Source organism: Plecotus auritus, assembly GCF_963455305.1.
Source record: "Plecotus auritus genome assembly, chromosome: 2".
Classification (NCBI taxonomy): Eukaryota; Metazoa; Chordata; class Mammalia; order Chiroptera; family Vespertilionidae; genus Plecotus; species Plecotus auritus.
The window spans coordinates 217,474,447-217,499,284 of record NC_137771.1 but is presented as its reverse complement, the minus strand read 5'-3'; the positions used below and the strand labels follow the sequence as shown (position 1 = coordinate 217,499,284).

The 24,838-nt window shown below is 42.2% G+C and overlaps 1 protein-coding gene across 8 annotated transcripts in view; it reads left to right on the top strand.

Annotated features, from left to right (window-relative positions):
• The first annotated feature begins 1,260 nt into the window (after positions 1-1,260).
• Positions 1,261-24,838, top strand: part of APP (amyloid beta precursor protein) — a 229,305-nt gene continuing 205,727 nt past the window's right edge. For 7 of the 8 annotated variants that reach the window (XM_080657587.1, XM_080657585.1, XM_080657584.1 and 4 more), the window contains exon 1: positions 1,326-1,650. In XM_080657587.1, the coding sequence (XP_080513713.1) occupies positions 1,594-1,650 (57 nt within the window). In that variant the 5' untranslated portion in view covers positions 1,326-1,593. Of the gene's footprint in view, positions 1,651-24,838 lie in introns of all 8 variants that reach the window. The other variant, XM_080657586.1, reaches the window with a different exon arrangement.

Genomic DNA, 24,838 nt, shown 5'->3' with positions numbered 1-24,838 from the left:
ATTCAGATGCCTTCAATTGCTCAAACAATCCTGGGACAGTCAGGGAACCACGGTGCTGGGTAAATGTGTTCCGGAAGCAACTGCCTTTCGCTGTCTCTTGGGACTTTTTCCTGCAGTACCAACTGCATGTCACTAGCTGTCAGATTTGGGAGTTCCTTAGTTCCAGTTTCCTGACTTATATAAGTGGGAGTAATAATAGCAAGGGCCTCGTGGGTTTTTTGTAGTAAGTAAATGACAAGGCATGTACAGAAGTACTGCATAACAAAATACTTGTTATTAAAAGTAATCCAAGGGTCAGGACTGGAGGGGCGGGAGAGGCAAAGGTTTAGGGAAGCTGGCAGATAAATGCTGACTTCCCAGGAAGCATGTCGCCCTCCCCCTGGCTGAGCCTTGGCCCCTCACATTCCCTCCCCCTGGCCCCACTGTGGACTGAGGCTTGGTGACCAATGCTCCTTCGGGCCAAGGAGAGGGGATACAGCTGGACAATTCTAGACCATTCTAGACACAATAAAGACTAAGGGCAGCGTTTAAGGTCTGAAGCTCTTAGTTACGGGGTGGAATAAGAAGCATCTCTGCAGACCCTTTCCCTCTTAACCTTCATTTCATCCCCATGTCTGATGTATGTTCCATCCTTGTCTGACAAAAAAAAACAACAAAACAAAACAACAAAAAACCCTGCTGACCGGCCCCTTCTCTTAGGAAAAAAAAAAAAAAAAAATCCCCCCGAAACAAAATAAAACAAAAAACCGTAACAAATAAACAACAAAAAATATTGTTAAACCTTTCTTTCAAGGGTAAGTAAATGGGTCGCCAGCGTCTTCACTACGGCTCCTGTCTCCTTTGGTTCGTTCTAAAGCTAGAAATTCCAGGTTGCTTGTGGTGTGGCTGCTTTTCACTGGGAGAAAAAAAAAAAAAGCTTCTGCTCTCTCAACAAGAGAGGAAGATATTCTATTTCCTTTAAGCGTATCTCGTTCCCATTCTCTTTTAAAAACGCCTCCCCCACTTCTCCAAACCACGGCAAAAACCGATGTGCGGCCGAAAACGCACCCCAGCAGCAGCCCTTCTATACGGCATCCCCCGAGAGGCCTGCGGGTCGGATGAGTCAAGCTCACGGGAACGAGCAGGGAGCGCTCCCGACTTTTCTGGAGCCGAGCCGTCCTACACCTCACCTTCCCCTGCTCCTGCACTGCCCCCCTCTCCTGCCCCAGACCCTCCCTCCTACTACTCCCGGGTCCCAGGTGGCCGGCGGCCCGGGAGGCGCGCGGGGTGTGGGAGGAGCTGCGGGCGCCGCACCTGTGGGCGTCGGGGCGCGGGCCCCTCCCGGCCCCAGCGCGCAGCACCCCGGCGCCTCCGCTAGGGGTCTCTCTCGGGTGCCTCGCGGGGTGGGCCGGATCAGCTGACTCGCGGGGCTCTGAGCCCTGCAGCTCGGCTCCAGCTCCGTCAGTTTCCTCGGCAGCAGCGGGAGAGAGCACCGGAGCAGCGCGATCGCAGGGCCCACCGGAGACGGCGACGGCGGCAGCAGCACCGGCAGAGCAAGGGCGCGGCGGCTCGCACTCGCACAGCAGCGCACTCGGTGCCCAGCGCAGAGTCGCGATGCTGCCTGGTTTGGCACTGGTCCTACTGGCCGCCTGGACGGCTCGGGCGCTGGAGGTGGGTGCCGCCCTTCGGAATGGGGGGAGGGGGGTACGGTGTGGAGCTGGTCTTCCCCAAGTCTTTAATCCAGAGAAGCCGGGGGCAGTCGAGGGGGAGCCCTATCCCCTCCGCGTCCAACGCCCCCGCTTGCGGTCGCGCTGCGCATCCTCGCCTCTGGCCCAGCCGTGTCCCGGGGACGCACGCTCCAGCCCGCGGAGAGGGAGCGGGGCGAAGCGTCTGGTTCCTGTGTGCGCGCAGCTCGGGGGCGAGTAGAGGAGGCGATCCCGAGCTCCGACCCTAACTCAGTCCCTCCTCCCGGCCGTGGGCTGGAACCGGGGAAGGCGAGAGACATGCAGATGGAGCACATGGGGTGAAACCGAAAACGGAGCGCCCCTGGATCCTGTCCCCAGATCGTAATCGCTGCCCTTGCCTTTCTCTCGGGCCCTGGGGAAGAGGAGTCGGGACGGCTCGGGAAGCCGCTCCCTCCCCCGCTTCCCTTTGCCTTTTCCGCCCGGGTTCACCTTCCCTCCGCAGCCCCGCCACCCCGTCCCTGCCCGATCTCCTCTGCCTTCCTCTTCCCGGCTGCTCGCGGTGGCCTCCTAGTGCGACCCCTAGCAGGGTCGCGCACCACCTTCTGCAGGCAAACTTTGTACATTTCTGCGTCTCCCTTTTGTGTTAAGTTCGAGAGATGGGAAGGGTCGGAGACCCACAGCCACCTCGCACCTTCCGCCAAGCCTGGACGCCCTGGGCATTCGCTCGCACCTTCAGCTTCTCCCCGGAGAGGGAGCGGGTCCCCGGGAACAAAAGCCGCGACACCCCGCCCTCGCCAGCCCGGGGCGCGGTAGATGGAGCCGCGTTCGTCTGTGCGCCACTGAGGCTCCCGCCCGACTCCCTTCCTGGCGCTGCGCGTCTGTCCCGGTGGGGGCTGGGGCGCTGCTGGGGCCGCTGTGGCGGAGCCTTGGGGAGCCTCGGCTTCCCACCCCCCATCACCTCGGTGACTTGCTAATTCTCTGCTGGGCTGTAAAGCCCTTGGGGAGAAATCGGCGGAGAGCGGGGTGCGCGCTGGAAAGGGCAGTGGCGGGTGGTGCGGAGTCACGAGCTCTCCCCTCCTGTGCATCAAAGGAGGCGTTTGTCTGATTAAGGCGCGGCCTCCTCCCTGGCAGCGCGGGGCACTCCGGAGGAGAAGCCGTTGGGGGCACGGGCTGTTGGGGAGGGTCCCCCGAGTCTTTTTTTTAGGGTACAGATAAAAGGATTGAATTGAGTGAAGATTAAGACGGAGAAGATGGCGCCTCTGCAGTGCAGCAAAGAAAAGCTGTGTGGAGGCTGCAGCCTGTGAAATCCACCCACCACTAGGTGTATAACAAGTCTTCCCCATTCATCCAACTCTCCAACATGCAGCCAACACTGGTGCAAAAGCACTATTTTTCTTTCTCTAAAGATGCTTAGAAGTTGTTTGCCTGACAGTCGGGGGCGGGGGGGAGGGGACTGAGGAGGTTGTATTTCCCATCGGTGGGTTCCCATTCCATATTTTCCCATTTGCAACCTTCCCGCCCCAGTACTCCCGCCCGCCCCCCCCCCCCACCCCGTTCCCCTACCTCATGGTAATTTTCCAAAGAAGCTATTTCTGGACAAGTGTTTTTCTGTAATTTCACCGAGACTGTACAGACTGTCGCATCATTACACTATTTTAGTCCCCAGTTTATGGGGTCATTGAACTTTTCCCCTTCTCTCTTTTACCTACAAGTGGCTCAGGAACCCGCTTAGGGCTACTTAAGAGAAATACGGTTTTCCATATTTTTAAAAAATGAATTTAATTAAGGGAACTCTCATTTCTCCGATGACTTAAATTTACTCCTACAATTATTTTTTTCTTGATTGTTTTACTACATATTAAAAAACACAAATTAAGTAATTAAAGTCATATCTTAACCTTTATATTTGAAGCTTTTGTCAAAAAATATTTAACTTTTCCGAGCAACTATTTTTTCCTGTATAAAAAGAGGCAGCAAATATGATTCAATTTCTTTTTTGGCCTTTCGAGTGCCTTTTTTCTTTTCTGCCATCGTTTTGGACATTTTCACTGGCTATTATAACCTCTTTCAAAGATTAGCCCATTTTGAAGCATTGGTGGAAGAGTGGGTAATTCACTCTAATGAGGTTTGAGGGGGGCTTACCCAGCTGTATCCGTGTCCACTGGGAAGATGTAATTATGACTTTCCTGTCTTTGTGAGCGTGGAAAACAGGTCTGCTGTGGGTGTCCCTAAAAAAGGAACCGGTAAGGGTGATGATAATGGAGCTCGGCTTTTGGTGGAAGCATTATTACAGTGGGTTGATGCTTTTGCCTGGCGTATCCATAGAGGATGTGTTTCAAAAGCCCAGACATTTATTTACTTATTTCCTTAAACTTGCTTCTCCTTAAAGTTGTATTTTCCTTTGTTGAGAGTGGGGGTGGGGGGGGGGGTGCGGTTTAACCTAATCACAGTTATCTGCTTTGATAGTGATGCTAATTTAGAGACTGTAGAGGGCTATCCATATTGCGTACTGCCCTAACGGCAGACACCTACACACAGAATAGTGAAGCCAAGATTCGATGGTGATCTGTTAGGAGTTTCGTGCTAATCAGTGGTAACCAGCAGGGCACAAAAGCTTCTCTCTTGTCACCCTTAACCAGCAGAGGCGCCTAATGGCAGTTGTGATGCTACTAGAACTCCAGAGAGACTGACAATCCCTGGTTCTCACTGAGGAAAGGAAAAGGAACCTGCAACTCAAATGATCACAAGGTTAAACAGGAATAGCCCATTGGGGGGAAAAAAAAGAAAAACAACGTGGGCCATTGCATGTTGGTTTGAAGGAAAGTTAGGGCTATGGCTAAGGTTTTCTCCCTGTTGCTGGAGGATCGCCTATGTTATGTTACTCTTTGTGGCATGTGAGAGATTTCTATGCAGATATTTGTGTGAAGATGAATGTTGCCAGTCATTCTAGAAATAAGTGTATTCTATTAGTGCCTTTTATGTGACCAATAAACTGCAGCTGAAGAAGTGCAATCAAATTCAGTAGAAATGTGCATCCTATTTGTGCAAATGTGACCTAGGTGGGGACAAGTATTTACCTTAAGAGACTTACAAAGCATCTAGCATTAATATGTTCTTCCATCTCTGCGTCATTATATCAGTTTTGGAATGCAAAGATTACGCTTATCAGTGTGTTTTAGTTGTAAAGCTCCAGGATGTAAGGTTTAGTTTGTACATACCTCAATACTCCCACCCTCACTCCAGCCCCCAAGAAGTTTGTAGAGTAGATAAGACAGGCACATGATTATAAAAGAAAATAGAAAGTATTAAGTACCAGGAGGAAAGAACAGATTAAGTGGGGTTCTGAGTGAAAGTGTTACGTCTAAATATGTATATTTAGAGAATAAAGCAATAGGATAAGATAATCCTGGAGAATTCCCTAGTAGTTCATCTTTAGCCAGGTTTGTATGTGTGTCTGGGGAACGGAAGTTAGGTCATTTTACAGAATTTGTTTACATGCCTCTCTCTACCTTTCTCCTCCCAGACAACACAGACCCTCACACACACATGCTCACACTCACACACACATACTCACACATACATACACACACACATAGTTACACTCACACTCACACACACATACTCACACACATACACACACATACTCACACTCACACACACATACTCACACTCACACACACACCCTCACACACACACACACACACATACACTCACACACACATACCCTCACACACACATACTCACACTCACACACACATACTCACACTCACACACACATACCCTCACACACACATACTCACACTCACACACACATACTCACACACACATAGTCACACTCACCTGGGAGGGTGAGGCTGGCCTTTGTCATCTTCTTTCTTTTCCCTGGGCCTGGTTTAGAGCCAGCCAGGCGAAAATGAGGCTCTTTTTAAAAATATATATGTATATATATTTTTATTGATTTCAGAGAGGAAGGGAGAGGGAGAGAGAGAAACATCAACGATGAGAGAGAATCATTGATTGGCTGCCTCCTGCACGCCCCCCACTGGGGACCAAGCCCACGACCCTGGGCATGTGCCCTGACTGGAATCGAATCCGGGACCCTTCAGTCTGCAGGCCAACGCTCTATCCACTGAGCCAAACTGGCTAGGGCAGATGAGGCTCTTCAACAATGAAAGATGAGCAAGTGTGGAGATTGATTTCATCAATGTCTTTGTCTACCCATTAGTGGGGACATTTTTATTTGTTCTCTTTTTGAGCCAAGTCCTGTCCCGCAGCTCTGAAGATACTGTGATGAACAAAGCAGTCTTTGCCTTCATGAAGCTTCCAGTCTAGTGGGGAAGACAGAGTAGACAGACATCATTATACCAGTAAATGTATGTTCATGAACTGTGACAGATGCTGAGATGGAGAGAAAAGGCACAGGGAACATTCTGGAGAGGAGTAGGGAATTGAGGGTCGAAGGTAAGGGGCAAAAAGCAGGATCTGAGAGCTGTGTCTTCCATGTGGACTCAGAGGGCATGACCAAAAACGCGGCTCGCCGGGCGGGCAGCAAGGAGGAAGGGGGAGAAAATGCACTGTTTCATTTGTTTTTTGGTGTTTGTTGGTGGTTTTCTACCTCTCTGTGTCTTAACTGTGAAATGGTTTCCTTCTTATAGCGGGGTCCCAGCTGCAAATGTGTGGAGCGGGGTTGATGCTAAACCCCACCTTCTGCAAACCCTTGGGAATGCTGTCACCCTGTGTCGCCCAGCCAGTGTACTGATACACCCTCCTGAGTGGCTGGGGAAGATGGGGGGAGGGGGCAGGTGGAGGAAGCTAAGGTGAAGGAATGCACACCCCCCTGAGCAAGTAACAAGTTTAAGAAATACAATGTCTATTACTTAATTTTTTTGTTGTAGAAAGAAAAGCAAACAGGACCTAAACCCTCCAACTGAATTTGCAAATGGAAACCGTAGGGAGGAGGAACATGTTATGTAACTATTTCTTAAGCTATCCCGGTTTAACATGGATAGCTTAGGAAATAACCATTTTGGTGAGGACAGTGGTGTTTTTCTTTAAAAGAAATATTCGGTGAATTTTCCTCTTGAGATTAATTCTGATGAATAGATATGCTTTACGGTACCTGTTTAAATGTAGAATTCCACAAAAAACAAAACAAAACAAAACAAAACACAAAAAACTGGATTATCATGACCGCTCTAGGATTAAAGCAAATTCATTAAAAAAAAAAAATCTGGACATGTACATCAATTATAGTTTTATGAAAATGTGATGCTTGATAGATACAGAGGATTCAGGTTCACCTGTGTGAAATCTTAGCTTTACAAAAGGAAGCTAAATGGGCATTTTATTTCAATTTCGTTTGTGTGACTACATTTAAAAAAAACCACATGCAATACAGATTTAGCCTGAACTTTGCTAGGATTATAGTGTTTTCTGAAAGAAGGTGGTGGTTGAAATGGGGCAGATGAGAGGTTTCTAAAAGCCCAGGTGTGTGGAAAGTGTGGAATTGTTCCCACATTCGTCATGTTGATTTCATCGCCAGTGAGATGTCGGAGTCTGAGGTTCTCACACGTCCAGGGAAGGTAGCGTCCACACTGACCAAGACCCTGGACTGGAGCAAGATTGCTTTGGTTTAATTAAATCTTGGCCTCTGTGCTTTTTGAGCTGTTGACTGTGGGCTAGTTTGTTCTCTATAAGAACAAATGAATTTGATTTAAATTAAAAAGTGACATACCACAGCCCTAGTTGGTTTCCCCAGTGGTTAGAGCGTCGGCCTGTGAACTGAAGGGTCCCAGATTCGATTCTGGTCAAGGGCACTTACCTTGGTTGCAGGCTTGATCCCCGGCCCCGGTTGGGGCATGTGCAGGAGGCGACCAGACCAATCTGTGTGTCTTTCTCACATAGATGTTTCTCTCTCTCTGTCTCTCCCCTTGTCTTAAAAAAATCAATGGAAAAAATATCCTCCTCGGGTGAGGATTAACAAAAAAATAAATAGCTAAAACTAGAAAATAAATAAATAAGTAGAAAGACACACCACAGATAAAATTTTTAGAGTACATGTTATAAAATTTTAAGTCCTTATGTATATTTTATATGTCAGTTGACTTTTTGTAATACATGAAAGTAATTCGTGCTCACTGTAAAATTTAGACAGCACATAAATGTGGCAAAAGCATAGAGTTTTTACACAAATGGAAAAGACCCATTTTAAAAAAGTGTGCATAACGGCAACTTGGCACACACACGTGTCTTAAAATTTCTGGCTCAATTATTAACTGAGCTATTAGTTGACTGTCAGCTGTGTGCAAGGAGCTCTGAACAAGCGTGGTTTAGTTTTCAGCAAAACCTTTTCCAGAAAAGTGAATAAACAAGTTTTGTCAATCTGGGCAAAAGTGGAAGATTTCCTATGCCAGCAAAATAATTTTGGTCTTGGCATGGAAGCTTGAAATGATCTTCACGAGAGGAGGAGGAAACCAGAAAGCAGACTGCTTGAGAATGCAGCATTTCTGTAAGAAATCCCTTTTCAAAATAAAAGACAGGGTACCACTGGTCAGATGATGGCTAGCACACCTTTAAAACGTTATAGTGAAATCAGCATACTTTTGCTCATTATAAAAGAAGAGATTTTCAATCTCCATTTCAAAATTAGGCTAAGGCTATTTGAGAGGACAGGAAATTGGTAATTAAAGTATGCGACACATTGAAGAATTAATAAGCAAAGTCCCAAGGAATCTATGTGGGCTTTTGTTACACCCGGGATCACTGTCCTGCTCAACCAAAGCAAGTGGGTTCAAGTGGAGGCTGTCCTTAGCGCCGCCATGTTTGGAATGAACATCCTGCCCAGAGTAGATACAGGGAGGAATGAATGAGATGGTATCACAACCACATATATATGGGTCATTGAGTAGAGATAAGGAACACGCAAGATAAATATGTCAGAAAAAGGAAAAGAACAGTAAGCCTGTTTTGTAGATGAACAAAATCTAGAATTCTGAAGGTCTGATGTACCCCAAACAGTGTGTGTGTGTCTGTTCATTTCCACATGGTCTTTATCGTTTTATTTTTTTCTTCCCAAGTTCAGATGAGTTTTAGCTGAGACATTTGATTGAACAATAAAAGTTATTTTTTTCGGTGATTTATTTTGTTGATGTCAGATAGTTCTTTGCCTAATTCTCTTTCTTACAGAATCTTATCATTTAATTTGTCCTATGCTCTCAATTCACATCCAAGAAACCCACATCTTCGTTGAAGAATGTAAGGCATCCTAGAAACTGATAACTTATTTGTCAGCCTTTAAGGAATCTTATGAGAATGAGTGATCTGCTATATTAAGAAAAGTCATTTATGTTAAGTGAAGAAATGTATTATTACTCTTGCTGCTTTGTTAAACTTCAAAGCTTTCATGGCTGTAATATAGTTTGACTCTGTGGAGACATTTCACTGGAAGGAAAGCAAGAGGTTTAATCCCACCCGTGAGCTAGATTTGTGCACTTTAGACCTGACCGCTTATCCTCAGTTACCACAAACTCACTTGTTTAGTTTTGCATCTCTGCACATGCTTAGTTACAATAAAATTAATGAGGCAACATAATTTTTATTTTTAAGTAAAAATAAAATAGTATTGAGGCTTAATCCCAAAAGGACTTTTTTATATCTGTTCTTCCTATTGGATTAATTTTCCAAAGCATAGTTATTGTTTTTATAAGTAACCACTCAGTTATTTTGTGATGGAATTAATAGGCTCATATGATAAAGATAGATGTGCACTATTTCTTAACCATATTTATTGATTTTCATCTTTCAAAAAAATCTGCATTTACTTTGAATGTTGAGCCTTTAAAACCGATGTAATTATTTTTTTAAATCTTAGTTTAACTTTTCAGAGACTAACATTAAAACCTATCATATGAAAAGTGGTACTTGAGAGCAAATATTCCCAATAATTGCTTACTATGTTTTGTTTAAATCAAATATACAATTTCTCCAAGGCAGTATATTGGTTTGAAGATAGAAGTGATTTCACTTAAGAAGCTTCCATTAAAACTTGCAAATATGCACACTAATCATTCTAAGAATAATTTATTCGCAGATACATATTAAATGAATTAGCAATTAAAAATGAAAATCGAGTTTCTGTAGATAAATTACTAGGTTATTTTTATACTCAGAAAAACCTAGATTTTTATGGGCACACCCAGTAAAAGAAATTGACTCCTTCATTTTACAAATATATTATCTAAGGCTCCCTGCTCTTATGGGAGCTTACAGTATAGTAAGGGGCAGACCAAATAAAGAGGAAGTAGTGGGGGACTTTGAAAATATTAAGTTGAGTAAGGGGTATGCTATGAGGAAGTCGGTTGCGATATTTCATGTGGTATTACCAGGAAAGGTCTCCGATCTGGTCGCCACCCAAATGTAAACTTAGAGATCTAAGAGAAGAGAACTGTATGTTAGCGGGGGACAGAGGATCTACTTTGGACTGGTTAAATATTAAAAACAAAAATGGTGAGGAAGAGAAGTTAATATTGATTGCAATTACAAACTGTTTCCTATAATTTGTTTTATCATTTACCACAATGCCTTACATTTACTAAATTTTTAATAAAGTGTTTTCAGTGAGTACTCCAGCCATTTTACATAGTGGTGAAAAATAATTATATGCTTGATTCTTGAAAGTTGAGTTCACTTCTCTTAAATAAGATTTTTTTTCAGCCTTTATTCTAGGACAGTTTGCTGTGAAAAGGTTTCATAAATGCTGTCAATAACTTAATAATGACCAGTTATTGGCTGCAAATCTTTATTTCAGAAGTGGGTCCAGCAAAGAAATGCTTCAGTCTTGAAATATGTCAATCCTCTAATTGGTTGAGACACTTTCAGTTGAGGGTTCCAAGAAATGATTTTGTTTGAATAAATAGTGGATAGTGGATTTGAGAGAGAAAATGTTGTGTATTGGACTCAAACCGAATGGTCATTAAAATGAAAATTTCTTTACCATTGTCATTTTTTTCTTTTTTTTTTTTTAGTTTGCTGCTTTTTTGCCATTTTTACAGTTAAAACTTACCTTTTCCTTTAGTGTGAACCAGAGTCAAAATTGGTCCTTTAAGAAAATAATGGGAATTTTGTTACTTCTATTTTCTAAAAGAATTGTACTTTTCAAGTTCAAAGGTTTGCTATATGCTATTAACTTGACAGGAATTGAAAAGCTAATCGAGGTCATTATGATTAGCCTTGTATCTTCCTAGTGTTTTCTCAGGCTTGTTTTTGATGTTTTGCATTATGTCAAATCCTCTTACACCACAGAATCCAGAAAATTTAAATCCAATAAAAAATAAGTCAGTTTTAAAAATCCTATAGTTGTTGGCTAACTGATAGTGTGTTAGAACGTGAAGGCCCTTCACATGTTGCGATTAGTTTGAGGAATTGCCAAGGGCTCTGCTTTCAAGAGTACATTTGCCACAAAACTGCAGTTTGGGGGTCATTGCATGCTTGCTCAGTCAAGTATGAGAGCAGGAAGTCCTCTGAGGGTACCCATGTGGCCCGATGGCTACAACGACGTATAAGCAAAGGCTGCTCGACAGAGATGTCATGTCGACAGTGCGTGTCCCGGGAACGAGTGATTTACAGCATGGCCATTTGAGACATCCAGGACAAAGATAATGAGTTCATTGGCAGGGAGAGCATACTTCAGGGAGGATGCAGACCTATCGCGTTCCCAGGCAATCCCTTTCCTTGACTATATATTTGTCATTTGACCATGTCACTTCACTTTTGTGAGCTGGACTCAAAGGTCAAATTTGTGTCATTGCGGATTTCCTGGGTCTTGTGGTAAGGACACAGATGGGAAGTATTGTTTTTGTTTGGAGTATTTCTTGTGTGTATGTTATTAGTTGTAGTTACTGATTTCATAAATAGCCAATAAAGCAATGAGGGGGGAAATGTTAGTGTTAAGTTGTGTTTTTTCCTGCAGAAAAAAAAAAGGCACTGGTTGAAAACAGCATTCTCAGGGTTTATTACAATGTGTTAATTTATTTATACTTTTAAAAAAATCTGACACATGACCTCATTGCTTGTTTGCTCATTCATTTCAGAGTGGAACACATAAACATAAACCCAAGCCCATAAATCGATGTGTTCTGTTAGCAGACGAGGGGAAGGCTTAGTGAAGGATGTTTAATTGGATGTTTGAATTATGTATTTCTCTGTTGTGTCTCTACTCCAAGATTTGTCAGGGCACTTGTGACTGACTTTCTGCGATACTGACACTGTTTTAGAGTTGTGGGTTTTTAAGTAAGTTTATCTGGGTAACATTGGTTAATAATATCATATAAATTTCAGGTATACAACTTTAAAATACAACCTCTGTATACTCCATTGTGTGTGGTGTATTTTTATTAACTTATCTCGTTGTATTTTTCTCCCCCTTATCTTGAATTTTTAAAAACCTCACTTGCCCTAACCGGTTTGGCTCAGTGGATAGAGCATCAGCCTGCGGACTGAAAGGTCCCAGGTTCAATTCTGGTCAAGGGCATGTACCTTGGTTGCGGGCACATCCCCAGTAGGAGGTGTGCAGGAGGCAGCTGATCGATGTTTCTCTCTCATCGATGTTTCTAACTCTCTATCCCTCTCCCTTCCTCTCTATAAAAAAATCAATAAAATATATTTAAAAAAAATAAAAATAAAAACCTCACTTGTTTTATGGACATGTACTGGATGCTTTCTGTGTTTCCGTTACAGGAGCCTGGTATGTAGGTAGGGCTGTGAGTAAAAGAGAAATGACTCAGTTTGTGCCTTGAAGGATTTTGTAGATGGATGGGGAGAAAAAGAGATGCAGAAATAATGAGGCACAGTGTGCCAAAGGCTACAATGGGAGAATGTACACGTCTTCATAGAGAACGTAGGCAGCCAAGGATGGCAGCCTCTGGTTTCCAAGGATGAGTGGAGGTCAGCTGGGGCATGGTAGGGCTTCCAGACAGAAGGAACAGTGAGAGTATAGAGATTCGATATGGGAAGCTAGGAAAATGTGGGTGGCAGAGATGGGATGGACTGTGGGGGATTCAGAGCTTTGAATGTCTTGATGAGTTTGAGTTCCATTTTCTCAGCAATGGCGTACTATTAAATGTCCCCACAATGGGGGTAGCCATTGATGACAGTGGTTCAGGCAGTTAGTTTTAGGAGCCTTTGGAGAGGTTCTCAATGCCTGCTCAATCTCACTAGCAGGATGGTACTACCTAGCTGCAAGGGAGGCTGGTACATGTGGTCTATTAGCTGGGAACATTGCCACCGGAAGTACATTCCAGGTTCTCTTCTGAAGGATAAAGGAGAGGGGAGATGTTAGGTGACAAATGGCATTCTGGGGTGTAGAGGAAAATGTGTAGGTTAATAACCATTCAAATCAAACTAAAGGAAGGATTTCCCCATGAATAACTACAGTAGGTTTTTGGGATTTGCCCACTTCTTTGCTACCTAGGCATGTAGGAAGCACAAATTTGGGGAGAGGTGGAGGAAGAGACGAGGAATGCTGTTGTATTTTTATGCCAGGAACATCCACGAGCTGAGCTTTGCTCTGTTCAGTTGTGCCCAAGATGGTTTAGACTTGTGTTTCTGGGAAATGCTTCTAATCAGAATGATGCAAAAAGGGATAATTCTACTGGCTCTGCTAGTGTCAGTTTGTTCTCGCTGCTAACAAACTAGCGTTGATTTGATCTTGAGACATCCCTAAAGCAGCTTTGTTGTGCTTGTTCTTTGAAAGGGATAGCAGTAAAACAAGTTTTGAGGTTTTTAGAAAAGCATGAATCTGAGAACCTCTTGTGAGCTAGATGTGCCTCCATGTTCAACTTCATTTCTGGTGCTACACAACCTTTCAGATCTGTTCATGTACACCTGTGTTATTAAAACAGAATAGAAAGAGATGTGGAAAAGAAGGACATGATCCTTAATAGATTTACATCAGTAAAAACGGGGCTGCCATTTTTAAATTCATTAGTTACCTATTTTCTTACTCATTTCATTTATTCTAGAAATGGTCAAATGAAGATATTTATCAGAAAGTATGTAATGAAATAAAGATGTGGGGAAAACTACAGTCCTGAGCAGGCTTGATAGAATCATCATTGTTAGAGAGTGTTTGGAGTTTATAGTATCTAAAGACTTATTTAAGATATGTCCCAATAGTTTGACATATTGCACATGATTCTATCAAAAAGGGAATGTCTAAAATACCATTGGTCCTCAAAAACTGCTTTTGGTTTTCTTTTCTAAATATTTCTTTTTGAACCCTTTGTTCTAAGAGTAATCGAAAGCTTAGTTTAAGTTTGATCATGTTAAATCTTGGCATTTCTTTTTGTTTTGCAGTATCTATCAAGAAAATATTTTGTCTTTTCACTTTTAAATACTGCCTTCAGAAAAATAGATGGCAATTTGTGTCTGGAATTTGTGTTGTTGATAATAATGAGAAAAAGGAGCCAATATTTGTTTGAATGTATATTTCTCTTCTATTACCTTGGTCATATTTTGAAATTATATTTTTTCTCCCATAAAAATGTAGGTAATTACATCACATGAGTTTGAAAATTTTAAAAATTAGGTAGAATTTGAAAATATAAGAAAATTGTATTCTTTAATTCCTGCATAATTTTCTAATGGTCATATAATTTATATAATTTGATTAACTCTTAGAAAAACTTCTCCTGAGAAATTTTAGTCTGAATGCTGTTGTGCTTTTATATATGTGAAAATATTTGACATAATTACTGACCATAATTTAAGACCAATTTGAAATAGGGGTGCCTTTCATTGCCTCTAGATTGCAGAGTTAGCTTGCTTTACTGACTGTGGTAGTTGATTTCACAGGAAATTATGTAAGAACACCTAACTGGAAAATTTGGCAGTCCAAGAATGTGTTCAGAGAAGAATCTTCTCAACTTACCTGAATCTTATAAATATTTTACTGCTGCGTTCAGTCTGTCCTGTTTCTAAGTGCACAGGCTCTTTAGAAACCATCTCTGCTTCTCTGACCATTTCAAGCACATTAAATAAATCAATACAGATTGTAATAATTAGTGGGAACGTTTTTAATTAGATACCAGAGAAATGTGGTCCATTGTAGTTGTTCCTATTAAATTCAAAGGGGAGTTTAAAAAAAAAAAAGATTATAATCATCTTTATGAAGTAAACTAAATTATTATTTTAATTATGTATTCAATTTAAAGGATAACTGGATACAAGTGCCTGTGTAAAAACATATCCATTTAGGATTATGCTTAAAGCCTGCGGTTGATAATTAAGATTTAGCCCTAGAGTAAATAAAGTGATGTTGATTATTTGAAGGCCCAATCCTATTTCCTATTTACTCATTGCTGGTGACTAAAATAAGAGAATAAAAGCATGGCTTTACAACAGAAATTTGTAAGTGTTTTATAGAAATGCATAGAGGTCCAGTGCATGCAATTTGTGCACTTGGGGGGAGGGGGAGTCCCTCAGCCAAGCCTGCAGCCTCTCTCAGTCCAGGACCCCTCGGGGGATGCTGGCTTAGGCCCGATCCCTCGCAGTCCAGGACCCCTCGTTCCTTACTGCCCACCTGCAGCAGAGGCAGGAGAGGCTCCTGCCACTGCTGCTGCACTCGCCAGCCATGAGCCCAGCTTCTGGCTGAGTGGCGCTCCCCCTGTGGGAGCGCACTGACCACCAGGGGGCAGTTCCTGCGTTGAGCGTCTTCCCCCGGTGGTCAGTGCGCATCATAGCGACCGGTCATTCCGCTGTTCGGTTGATTTGCATATTAGCCTTTTATGATATAGGATAAGCTCTAAGCCTAATGGTGGAGAGCCAGGGAACGGCCGTGTTCCATTCAGATGGGGTCATTTCATCTCAGAATTCCTTTGGGCTTTAGTGAAATGCTCAGGCCTGAATCTAAAACAATGCAGTCCAATAAAAGTACAATGGAACCAAAATGTCATTTAAAATTTTCTAGTAGCCACCTAAAAGAGGAAAAGAAACAGGTTAAATTAGTTTAATGTTTTATTGTATCTAGGAACACTTTTTTTTTTTTTTTTCATTTTATGTCCTCAGAATTTTACCTGTAGAGAATATTTTAATTCAGACCAGCCACATTTCAAGTGCCCATTGTGGCTAGTGGCTACCATATTGGACAGTGTGGCTGTGGAAGGAACACCTCAACCTACTACTGTGTAGGGAAAGTATCAGGTTTTGGAGAAGGTAGTATCCATAAGACCTTCTAAGACCCCTCATTTTGCAGATGAAGAAACTGGGGTCTGGACACACTGACTTGCCCAGTATCAGTTGAATATTAAGGGTCAAAGCCCAGTCCCTGTCCTCTGACTTCCAGTCTCTTTCTTCATCTCCCTGATTCTCGCTTCTTCTGTTCCATGTTGCTGTGTCCATAGCTGTATGTGTTAATGTGAAGTGATTGCTCTCAGCTAAGTATTGAGCCAGGAGCCTTAAAATCTGGCCCACTGCAGAAGGCATGACTTGATCTGGCTGGGTCAATAAAATTACCAGGTGTATCTACACTCTCTCTGTGGAGGAGTAATGGATGATGTTGGCTCCAGTGATCTGTTTGTTGTTGTTGGGTTGGGGGCACCCTTTGGGACCCAGGGTATGTGACTCTGAGCACTGGTTGAGATGTCAGCTGCCCACTGAAAGGAAAGATCAACAGGGCAGTACATTTTGTTGTCTGTTCCTGGAAACACTGGAGTTAAGCTTTTTTTTTTTTTCTTTCATTGTTTGGATGGCTGCCCGAGTGTGTCCATCGTTCTTGCCCAATTACACTTAAAGTATGATATTTTTGACAGCTTAAGTCCAGTGCACCTCCGGCATGTTATCCTCAGAATGGAAGCAAACGTGGAAAAGCCCCCTTCCTCATGGCGTGGTGGGTTGGGAAGGTGGGGATCCTTGTGCTCCCAGGATCACTGCTGCTGTAAAGTATTTGTTTTACACCATGAAAATGCATGGAGGGTGAACTTTTAGAATTGGAAGCTGTTTTCCAGTTCATTCCTAACATATTTATCAGCCCTGATGTTGTAGATCATGTGAGAGTGTATTGAAGGGAGTGTGAGCTTATTCATGTGACTTAGGTTTAGTAATTTCAGATTTAGCGTTAAACCTAATAATTTTTCTGTTTGAACCTTAGGACTTCTCATCTGTGGCTAGGTTTCATCCACAGAGGCACTACTGACCTTTAAGTTAAGCATGTACTGTATTTTCTTCATGTTCTATGATGAAAGTAATTGCATTTTGCAGATGCTGATACATGGGACAATACTTAGAGGATTCACAGCTTGCAGGAATGAGTTAAAAGTACAGGGATATCTGTATTTCCTTTGGCAATTGTCAATTATACTTTAAAAATTGTCTTTGAACTTAAAAAAATCCACCTTAACTTTTTAGCAGTTTTCTTTATGTTTTTCATATTAAATATAATCAAGAGGAACAGAAGTTTATAGCTTTAAAATGTTTAGAGGGGTGTCATTTTTAAAATTATATTTAAGTAGATATTTTGAATTATAAAATTATTACAAATGCATTGGAGGTAGCTTATAAAAACATGCACTATCTTACCACCCATGAATGTCTGTTTTATGTTCGTTCCATTTTATATCCTGCATTTTATTTCTTAACAATAAATCTCATGCCATTATAAGCTCTTTGTAAATACAATGTTCAGTGGATGTGTGAATCTGTTTAGGGCAGTGGGGGCTATATACTTGTAGATGTGTGCCTTTTTTTGTGTGACATTTCCAACCCAGAGTTAGGCTGGAAATGGTGATGTAGGGAAGGATTGCAGCCAAATACTTCTTAATATTTTTAGTATTTATTCAGTGATCTAAATTACTGCTCTCAAGAAGTGTTTAACACAGTGGTCCTCCAACTGTAATTTAAAGAAAAGGAGATGAACATAAACCATAGAGATAAAGAAATAAGGAAAACCTAACGCAGTAACTCAGTCTCTTGTTAATAATTCTATGGCAGTTGTGTAGGAAAAGTTTGATTATAAGAAGTGTTAGACTTTCTAGGCAAACAAAGCCAGGGCTTCAATGTAGACATCGGTGAAATTGTGATTTTAGAACATTAGTTGGGTTATGTGATTACACCGATGTAAATAAAGGGTCCCCCTCCCCCTCCCCCCGCTGTTGCTCCTGATTTTCTCTGATTAAAAAATAAGTCAGAAACATGTATTCTGCGATGTTCCAAAGGAAAGAAGTCTTCAGCCACAAAAAAAGCACTAGATTTGTCTTTAAGTTTAACAACGTGTGTTGAGATGTCAGTTCCATAGGACCCTTTGTAGGGTTGTGGAGCCCATTCAGACAGACCCATATAATTTTTTTTATTTATATTATTGTATTTTCTTTTATAGGTTTTTGGAGCAAAGACTATGTCGCTTATTTTTGCTTCACGTATCCTACATAATAAAAGGCTAATATGCAAATGACCGAATGGTGGAATGACCAGTCACTATGATGCGCACTGACCACCAGGGGGCAGATACACAATGCAGGAGCTGCCCCCTGGTGGTCAGTGTGCTCCCACAGGGGGAGCGCCGCTCAGCCAGAAGCCGGGCTCACGGCTGGCGAGCACAGTGGCAATGCTAAGGATGTCTGACTGACAGCTTAGGCCCACTAAGCCATCAGTCAGACATCCCCCCAGGGCTCCCGGACTGCGATAGGGTGCAGGCCAGGCTGAGGGGAACCCCCCCCCCAAGTGCACAAATTTCGTGCACCGGGCCTCTAGTTTTAAATAAATACAATACTGTACCAGTAAGTATACAATGAATATACGCCAGCCCCAGAAGCCCGAACCTATTTCCCTGTGTCTTCTCCTGTCTCCACAATTTACTGCTCTTCGTTAAAATGGGATAGAAGCTTTCAGGCCTAACTGCTTCTTTGGGACTTGCACTTCTTTTCTGAGAAGCTCCTTTCCCACACCCCCAGGTAAAAATATTAACAGGAAAGAAACTCTGTATGCTTTTTCTCCTGTTGACCTATCGCTTGTCAGTTTAATTTGCATGACCCCAGTTCTGAACCTAAGAGGGTAGAGGAAAACTTGTTTTTTTTCCTTTTCCTTAAGTATCCATGCTGAAGGAACAATAAATGCAAAGGCTGTGAGGTGGGAGCATGCTGGGGTGTCTGAGAAGGCACATGAACAGTCATCCCACCAAGTATGTGCACATAATCTATCAATGACGGTTCACCTTGATGAATTATTTATTGAAACAACTGGTAAATACATCCATACTGAACAGACTCAGTTATGGAGAGGAATGTATGTTTTAACCAAGAGGGACTTATGGAAGGCATTCTGTATTCTAAACATTCCGAAGAAACTCTTGGAGAATATACTGATTCGTCGTTGCCTGTGCATTTTAAAAGTTGAAGACGGGGAGAAATACTGTCTTACAGTTATTTTAGGTTTGCTGTGAGCTTTTTGGTTGCAACCAAAAGAACTCGCATCAGAAACTTGGCAGTCACTCGGGTCCTATTGTGATTTGTTAGTTCTGGAATAAACGCCTCTATTTCGGGCAGATGTAAACATAGACGCTTTCTGGGCTTCTGTAGTAATAATAATAACCAGGTATATAGCTCTTTCTAAGAGCCAGGCACTGTTGGACTTTTTTTTGTTTGTTTGTTTGTTTTTGAATAATCCTCAGCAGCAGCCCATAAGGCATCTCCTATTTTGCCGTTCCCTGTATCAAGCTGGTGAAATGTCAGCAGGGAGAGAGCCCACGACCAGCGTCTTCAGCGGCTGGCTCTTAACCATTCAGCTGTCCTGCCTCTAGCAGCAGGGAAGGATGGGTGGAGGGGCAGTGTTTCCTCCGGGACCGGGCAGTTAGCTCCTGGAGTACACAGGTCATTCATTACAGTGGCTGCTTGATAAGAAGTAAGACCAATCTGCTCAGGCTTCACTTCCTGGCTCCTCTCCCTCCCTCCACCCTCGCCTGCACGGACTTCAGAGCACTGAGTCTCTACGTGTGTCTTCTCCCCCCCCCCACCTCCACAAAAACTCTTTCCATCCCAATTCCATGCCTTCCCTTCCTCCCAGTCCCCAATCAAACAATCCAGACTGTACATGATGGAGTCATCCAGATCTTGGATTGGAGTCACAACTCTTTCAATCACTGGAGTTACAACCACAGGAAAATGACTTCACTTCCCTAAACCCAAATTTCCACATCTACAAAGTATCTGTAACTATGCTGGTCAGGAGGAAAATTGGATTAAGAGTAAAAGACAAAGCCCAGGGCTTGGTCCATAGTAGCCCCTGAATGAATAATGGCTCTTTTTTATTTTTCATTTTAAGCCTCTTTTATAACATCTTTTCTTGGACCCTTCAGAACTGTCCTTGACCCCCGTGGAAATGCCCAGGCTGGGAGGGCCCAGTTGCCTGGGGCACTGCTCTGCCCAGCGTCACATTTCAGTGCTGTCAGATGGCTGGAAGGCTTTAGCATCTCTACAGTTCATCAGTCACAGTTTTGATAACTGAAAACAGGAATGACTTCATGTAAAATTCTGCATACACTCTGTAGTCTGGTTGTCGGAGTTTAAAATGCCTTTGGACCCAGAAGGAACACCACTTGGGAAGGAATCTAAGGAATGTGCATCCAGGAGGCAGCCCTCCTGCCTGTCCACTTGCCTGCCCCTCCTGGTCCTGCCCCTCCTCGGCACACTCAGCAGTGACCCTGCACTAGTGACAGCTTGGCCTGCCCGCACCAGCTGGAGACAGCCACTCAGTCCCTGGCTGCTATCTGTCCAAGATCTCTGCAGGCTCCTTGGGAAACAAAGGGGTTGTTTACCACATAGCAAAGGGGACTGGGAAGGAGGCAGCTGAGAGATCTTTCTAGCATCTGAGGAAGCTTCTTGAAAGGGTAGGAAGCAGGACTGACATCTCCTGGACCAGATCACACATAGCATTGACTGTGTGTTAGAAATGGGCACTTCTGGTCACATTTTATCAGTGTATTTCTCTACTCAGCTCATTCTGACATTAGATTCAGGAGAAACTAACATGGACCTTTGGTGGTTTCGAGTAACGCTTAGATTTCATTAACTCGCAAAATGAGCGGTCTGTTTTTTGTTTGGGGAAGGTTTTATTTTAGGGTGGGGGTTAATCTGGATGGGGAGGGATTGAATTTTTCAAGACAAACCCAAGAGACCCCCGGGGTTTCTGGAGTTTTGATTCCAGGATAGACTCCCTTTTCTCCATTCCTAACTTCTGACCTGGCATGTGTAGGGCCCTATCAGGTGTTGTCTGTGCGATGCGGTTACACCCACATCCTGTAGTCGCGTCCAAGTGCTTTGAGGCCGACTTAACGCAGATTAATTTCAGAGTTGCTCTGTGAAAACAGATGCCCGCTGCTGGTTATTTCTAATACATTGATCAAGCCACATAAAAGATCTTTTTCTTCTTTAAGAAGTCACATGTGCCTATGAAGCTGCAGGCCGATAAAGTAAAACTAAAACGCTTGTGACTAAAATTAGTGTATTATATTTAAAACCCTTTGCCTCAGGCTGATTATGATATGCTCCTTTATTAACTTTCTAGTCAGGTGCTTATTTTTAAAAATAAGGCTTATATAAATGGTGGTGTCCCAATGTTTTACGAGTCGGTTTTGGCAGTTTGACCTTTGAACAATAACTAAATAAATATGTTTTACACTGAGAAAAGAGTTAACATTTGTGTGCTAGCAGTATGCCAAGTGAATTCAGGTAGAAACACGAAAATATGCTGATGTAAAAGAGGAAATCAAGCCACACTGTGTTTGGGAGGCAGCAATACAGAAAGAGATGTTCATAAATGTAACAGGCATCTGGGAAAATTCACACAATTATTTAAAGTCATCTGGAAAAATCATTAGATAAGAATAGCCTGAGAAAAGAAACCTAAAGAAAAATGTAAAGGTATAGAAATTAGAACTGCATAGCACATGCAAAGACAAATCAATGGCACAAAATGGATGTCTTGAAATAAATGTGTATGTGTATTAGACATTAGTGTAGGATAAAGGTGGTTTTCTACATCAGCAGGGGAGAAAAGATGGATTATCAATAAATAGTATTGGGGCCTGGCAGGTGTGGCTCAGTGGTTGAGTGTGACCTATGAACCAGGAGGTCACGATTCGATTCCTGGTCAGGGTACATGCCCGAGTTGGGGGCTCGATCATCCCCAGTGTGGGGAGTGCAGGAGGCAGCTGATCAATGATTCTGTCAGCATTGATGTTTCTGTCTCTTTCTCCCTCTCCTTTTCTCTCTGAAATCAATAGTATTGGGCTATGTGTCCACAGAAGGAAGCTGGGTGGTTATTTATAGAGTCTGTAACAAAGAGCAAGTTTATTTATTCCACGAGTGTTCTTACAACTCAGAAACACTAGATATGAACAGCTTAAGAGAAAAAATTCGCTGAACACGTTAATAACTTTTACTCTGAAAAAATTAAAACATATACAAAAGAGGAAAATATTATGAATCCTCAGGTACCTGTCCTCCAGCTTCAAAAGTTAAAAATTTATAACCAACTTTATTACATATTTTTATCATGTTTTATCTGAAATCCCTGTCCCCCCATTCTTTATTTTCTCACTGGGTTATTTTGAAAAAAAAAATCACTCATATAATTTTATCCATATGTGTCTCATTATGAGCCTCTAATAAAAGAATTGAGAAGAAATGGACCCCCCCAAAAAAATAAGAAGAAGAAAAGGAAAAAATAGAATTTAACAGATGTTCAGAAAAAATTAGACATAGCCAATAAACCTATGAAGATATGCTCAATCATATTAGTAATCAGATAGATGAAATAAAAATTAAATACATAACATTTTTTAACCATCTGGTTGGCAGAGACTTCATAGTCTTGCCAGAATTGGCAAGAATGTGAAGAAACACATTTTCTTCTCCTGTCAATGGCACAAAAATTTTCAAGAGCAATCATTCGAAACTTTATGTGCATTCTTCGCAATTTAGCAAATCTAGGAATTAGTTCCACAGTGTACTGTATAAGTGCCCACAGGTGACCTTATTGGAGCATCATTTGTATCATTTAAACACATTTTTTCACTGTTTGTACCAAACTGGAATATCATACTGTCGAAAATGAAAAATAGTGTTAAGTGAAAAAAGAAATTTGCAGAAAGCAGGTATAATAAATAGGAAAATTTTATATATAAAACAAAGTTTATCGACGCAGCAGGTTGCCTAGGACCAAACCAGAGAGGGTCGGACCTGCATTGCCACCATGTGCGCACCATCCAGATATCATTGCTGACACGTACACTTAAGGAACTGTTTGACATTGAAACGGGGACTCAGAACTGTTGGACATTGAAATTGGGACTCAAACATTTTCTGTTATTATATGTTTATTTCTAGTCTGCAGAGGCAAGATTTTTTAAAGGAAAGAAAAGGGGGAAAAAATAGATACAGAGGCAAAGAAGCATTGAACAGACTGTCAAACTACAGCGGGATGGCAGGGGAGGTTGAGGGGGGTGGGCTGTAAGAGATCAACCGAAGGACTTGTACGCATGCATATAAGCATAACCAATGGATACAAGACACTGGGGGGTGGGGGGCAGGTAAAGGCATGTACTGGGGGGTAGGGGAGGCCTAGGGGAGGTCAATGGGGAAAAAAAAAAAAGGAGACATATGTACTACTATTTGTAATACTTCAAACAATTTTAAAAAAATAAATTAAAAAAAAAGTTTCCCAGACAAATAAAAACTAAAAAAATTGACCATCACTGGTCTTACAAGAAAAAAAAAAAAGTTTATGTGCATAGGACATATCTGAAAGATTCAATTAAATGTAACAAAATTTTCCATGTGGACAGTGAGCCGGGTTGGGGGAGAGGGTGGTACGTATTCACTTTTTACATTACCGCCTGCAAGTAGACACTTGAGAGGTGTCCTACCACCGTGTCCCACCTCATCTTGGCTGTATAACTCCCTGGTTCTGTCGTTCCTGGTAGGTGATCAGCCAGTTTCTAAACAGTTGTCCCCAGAGGCAACTGTCATTCCATTGAACGTATCTCTAATTTAAGAAGACATGTATTTTGATGTGATATTTATAATTTTCCCAGTTGTTCTTCTAAGAAGTGATACTTTTATAAAGTTTTAAGTAGCAAGTTTTATTGGGTCATAAAACTAGGTCATTTCAGTGAAATCCATCTGTTTTCATGGGTAACTTGATTCTCCTAACATGACTTGCCTCTGAAAGTAGTGGGAATGGGAATTATGACTTCAGGTTCATTTGACCTACATTGAACCTCAAGAAGTCACTCCTTCCATCCCAAATTTCTAGTGTTGGTGCTGGTAACACTGCTTCTCAGATTGGCACTAATGCTAGCGATGGAATTACCATGCTAAGGCTGAAGAAAACAATTTGATGGGAGTATTCTCTCTCCCACTGAACTTATTATACTGGGAGTTGCTGTTTTCTGCATTTTAACCCAGAAAGTTATTGAAAAGAATTGGCCATGATAAAATATTTGTCTTTATCATATTTTATATTTTCATAACAAGTGGAAATTATAACTGACTTTTTAATTAAGATTTTATGTACACCTTCCTAAGTTAATGAATGTTTCAGTGACTGTCTGGGTATGGGAGATTATAGACATTGCTTAAGATAGAAAATAGTATTTGTGCAGTTTCATGCTGAATTAAAACAGTAAATTGAGCCCTGGCCTGTGTTTCCAAGTGGTTAGAGCATCGGCCTGAGCACCAAAGGGGTTTGGTTCCCGGTCAAGGTAAGTACCTGGATTGCAGGTTTGATCCCAGGCCCTGGTCGGGGTGCATATAGGAGGTAACCAATCGATGTGTCTCTCTTACATTTTCTCTCTCTCTATCTCTTCCCCCCCCTCTTCCCTTCCCCTCTCTCTAATATTCAACGGAAAAATTATCCTCAGGTGAGGATTAACAACAGAGTGGAAAATCCAGTAAATTGAGATGGTATCAGGGATGATGCAAACCAAATATGAAACATTGAGGATGCTCTTTCTAATTTACAAGGATATTTATAGCATGACTCATCTAGTAATGTCTGTATAGCTTCATAAGAAAGGAGGGCAAGTACTCAAAATAAAATATGAAAAATTAGGTTCAGCAAGGCTGCATAATTTACCCCAAATCATAGTAGAGCATAGGGCTGAGGTTGGAACCCAGGCTCTTGTGAAC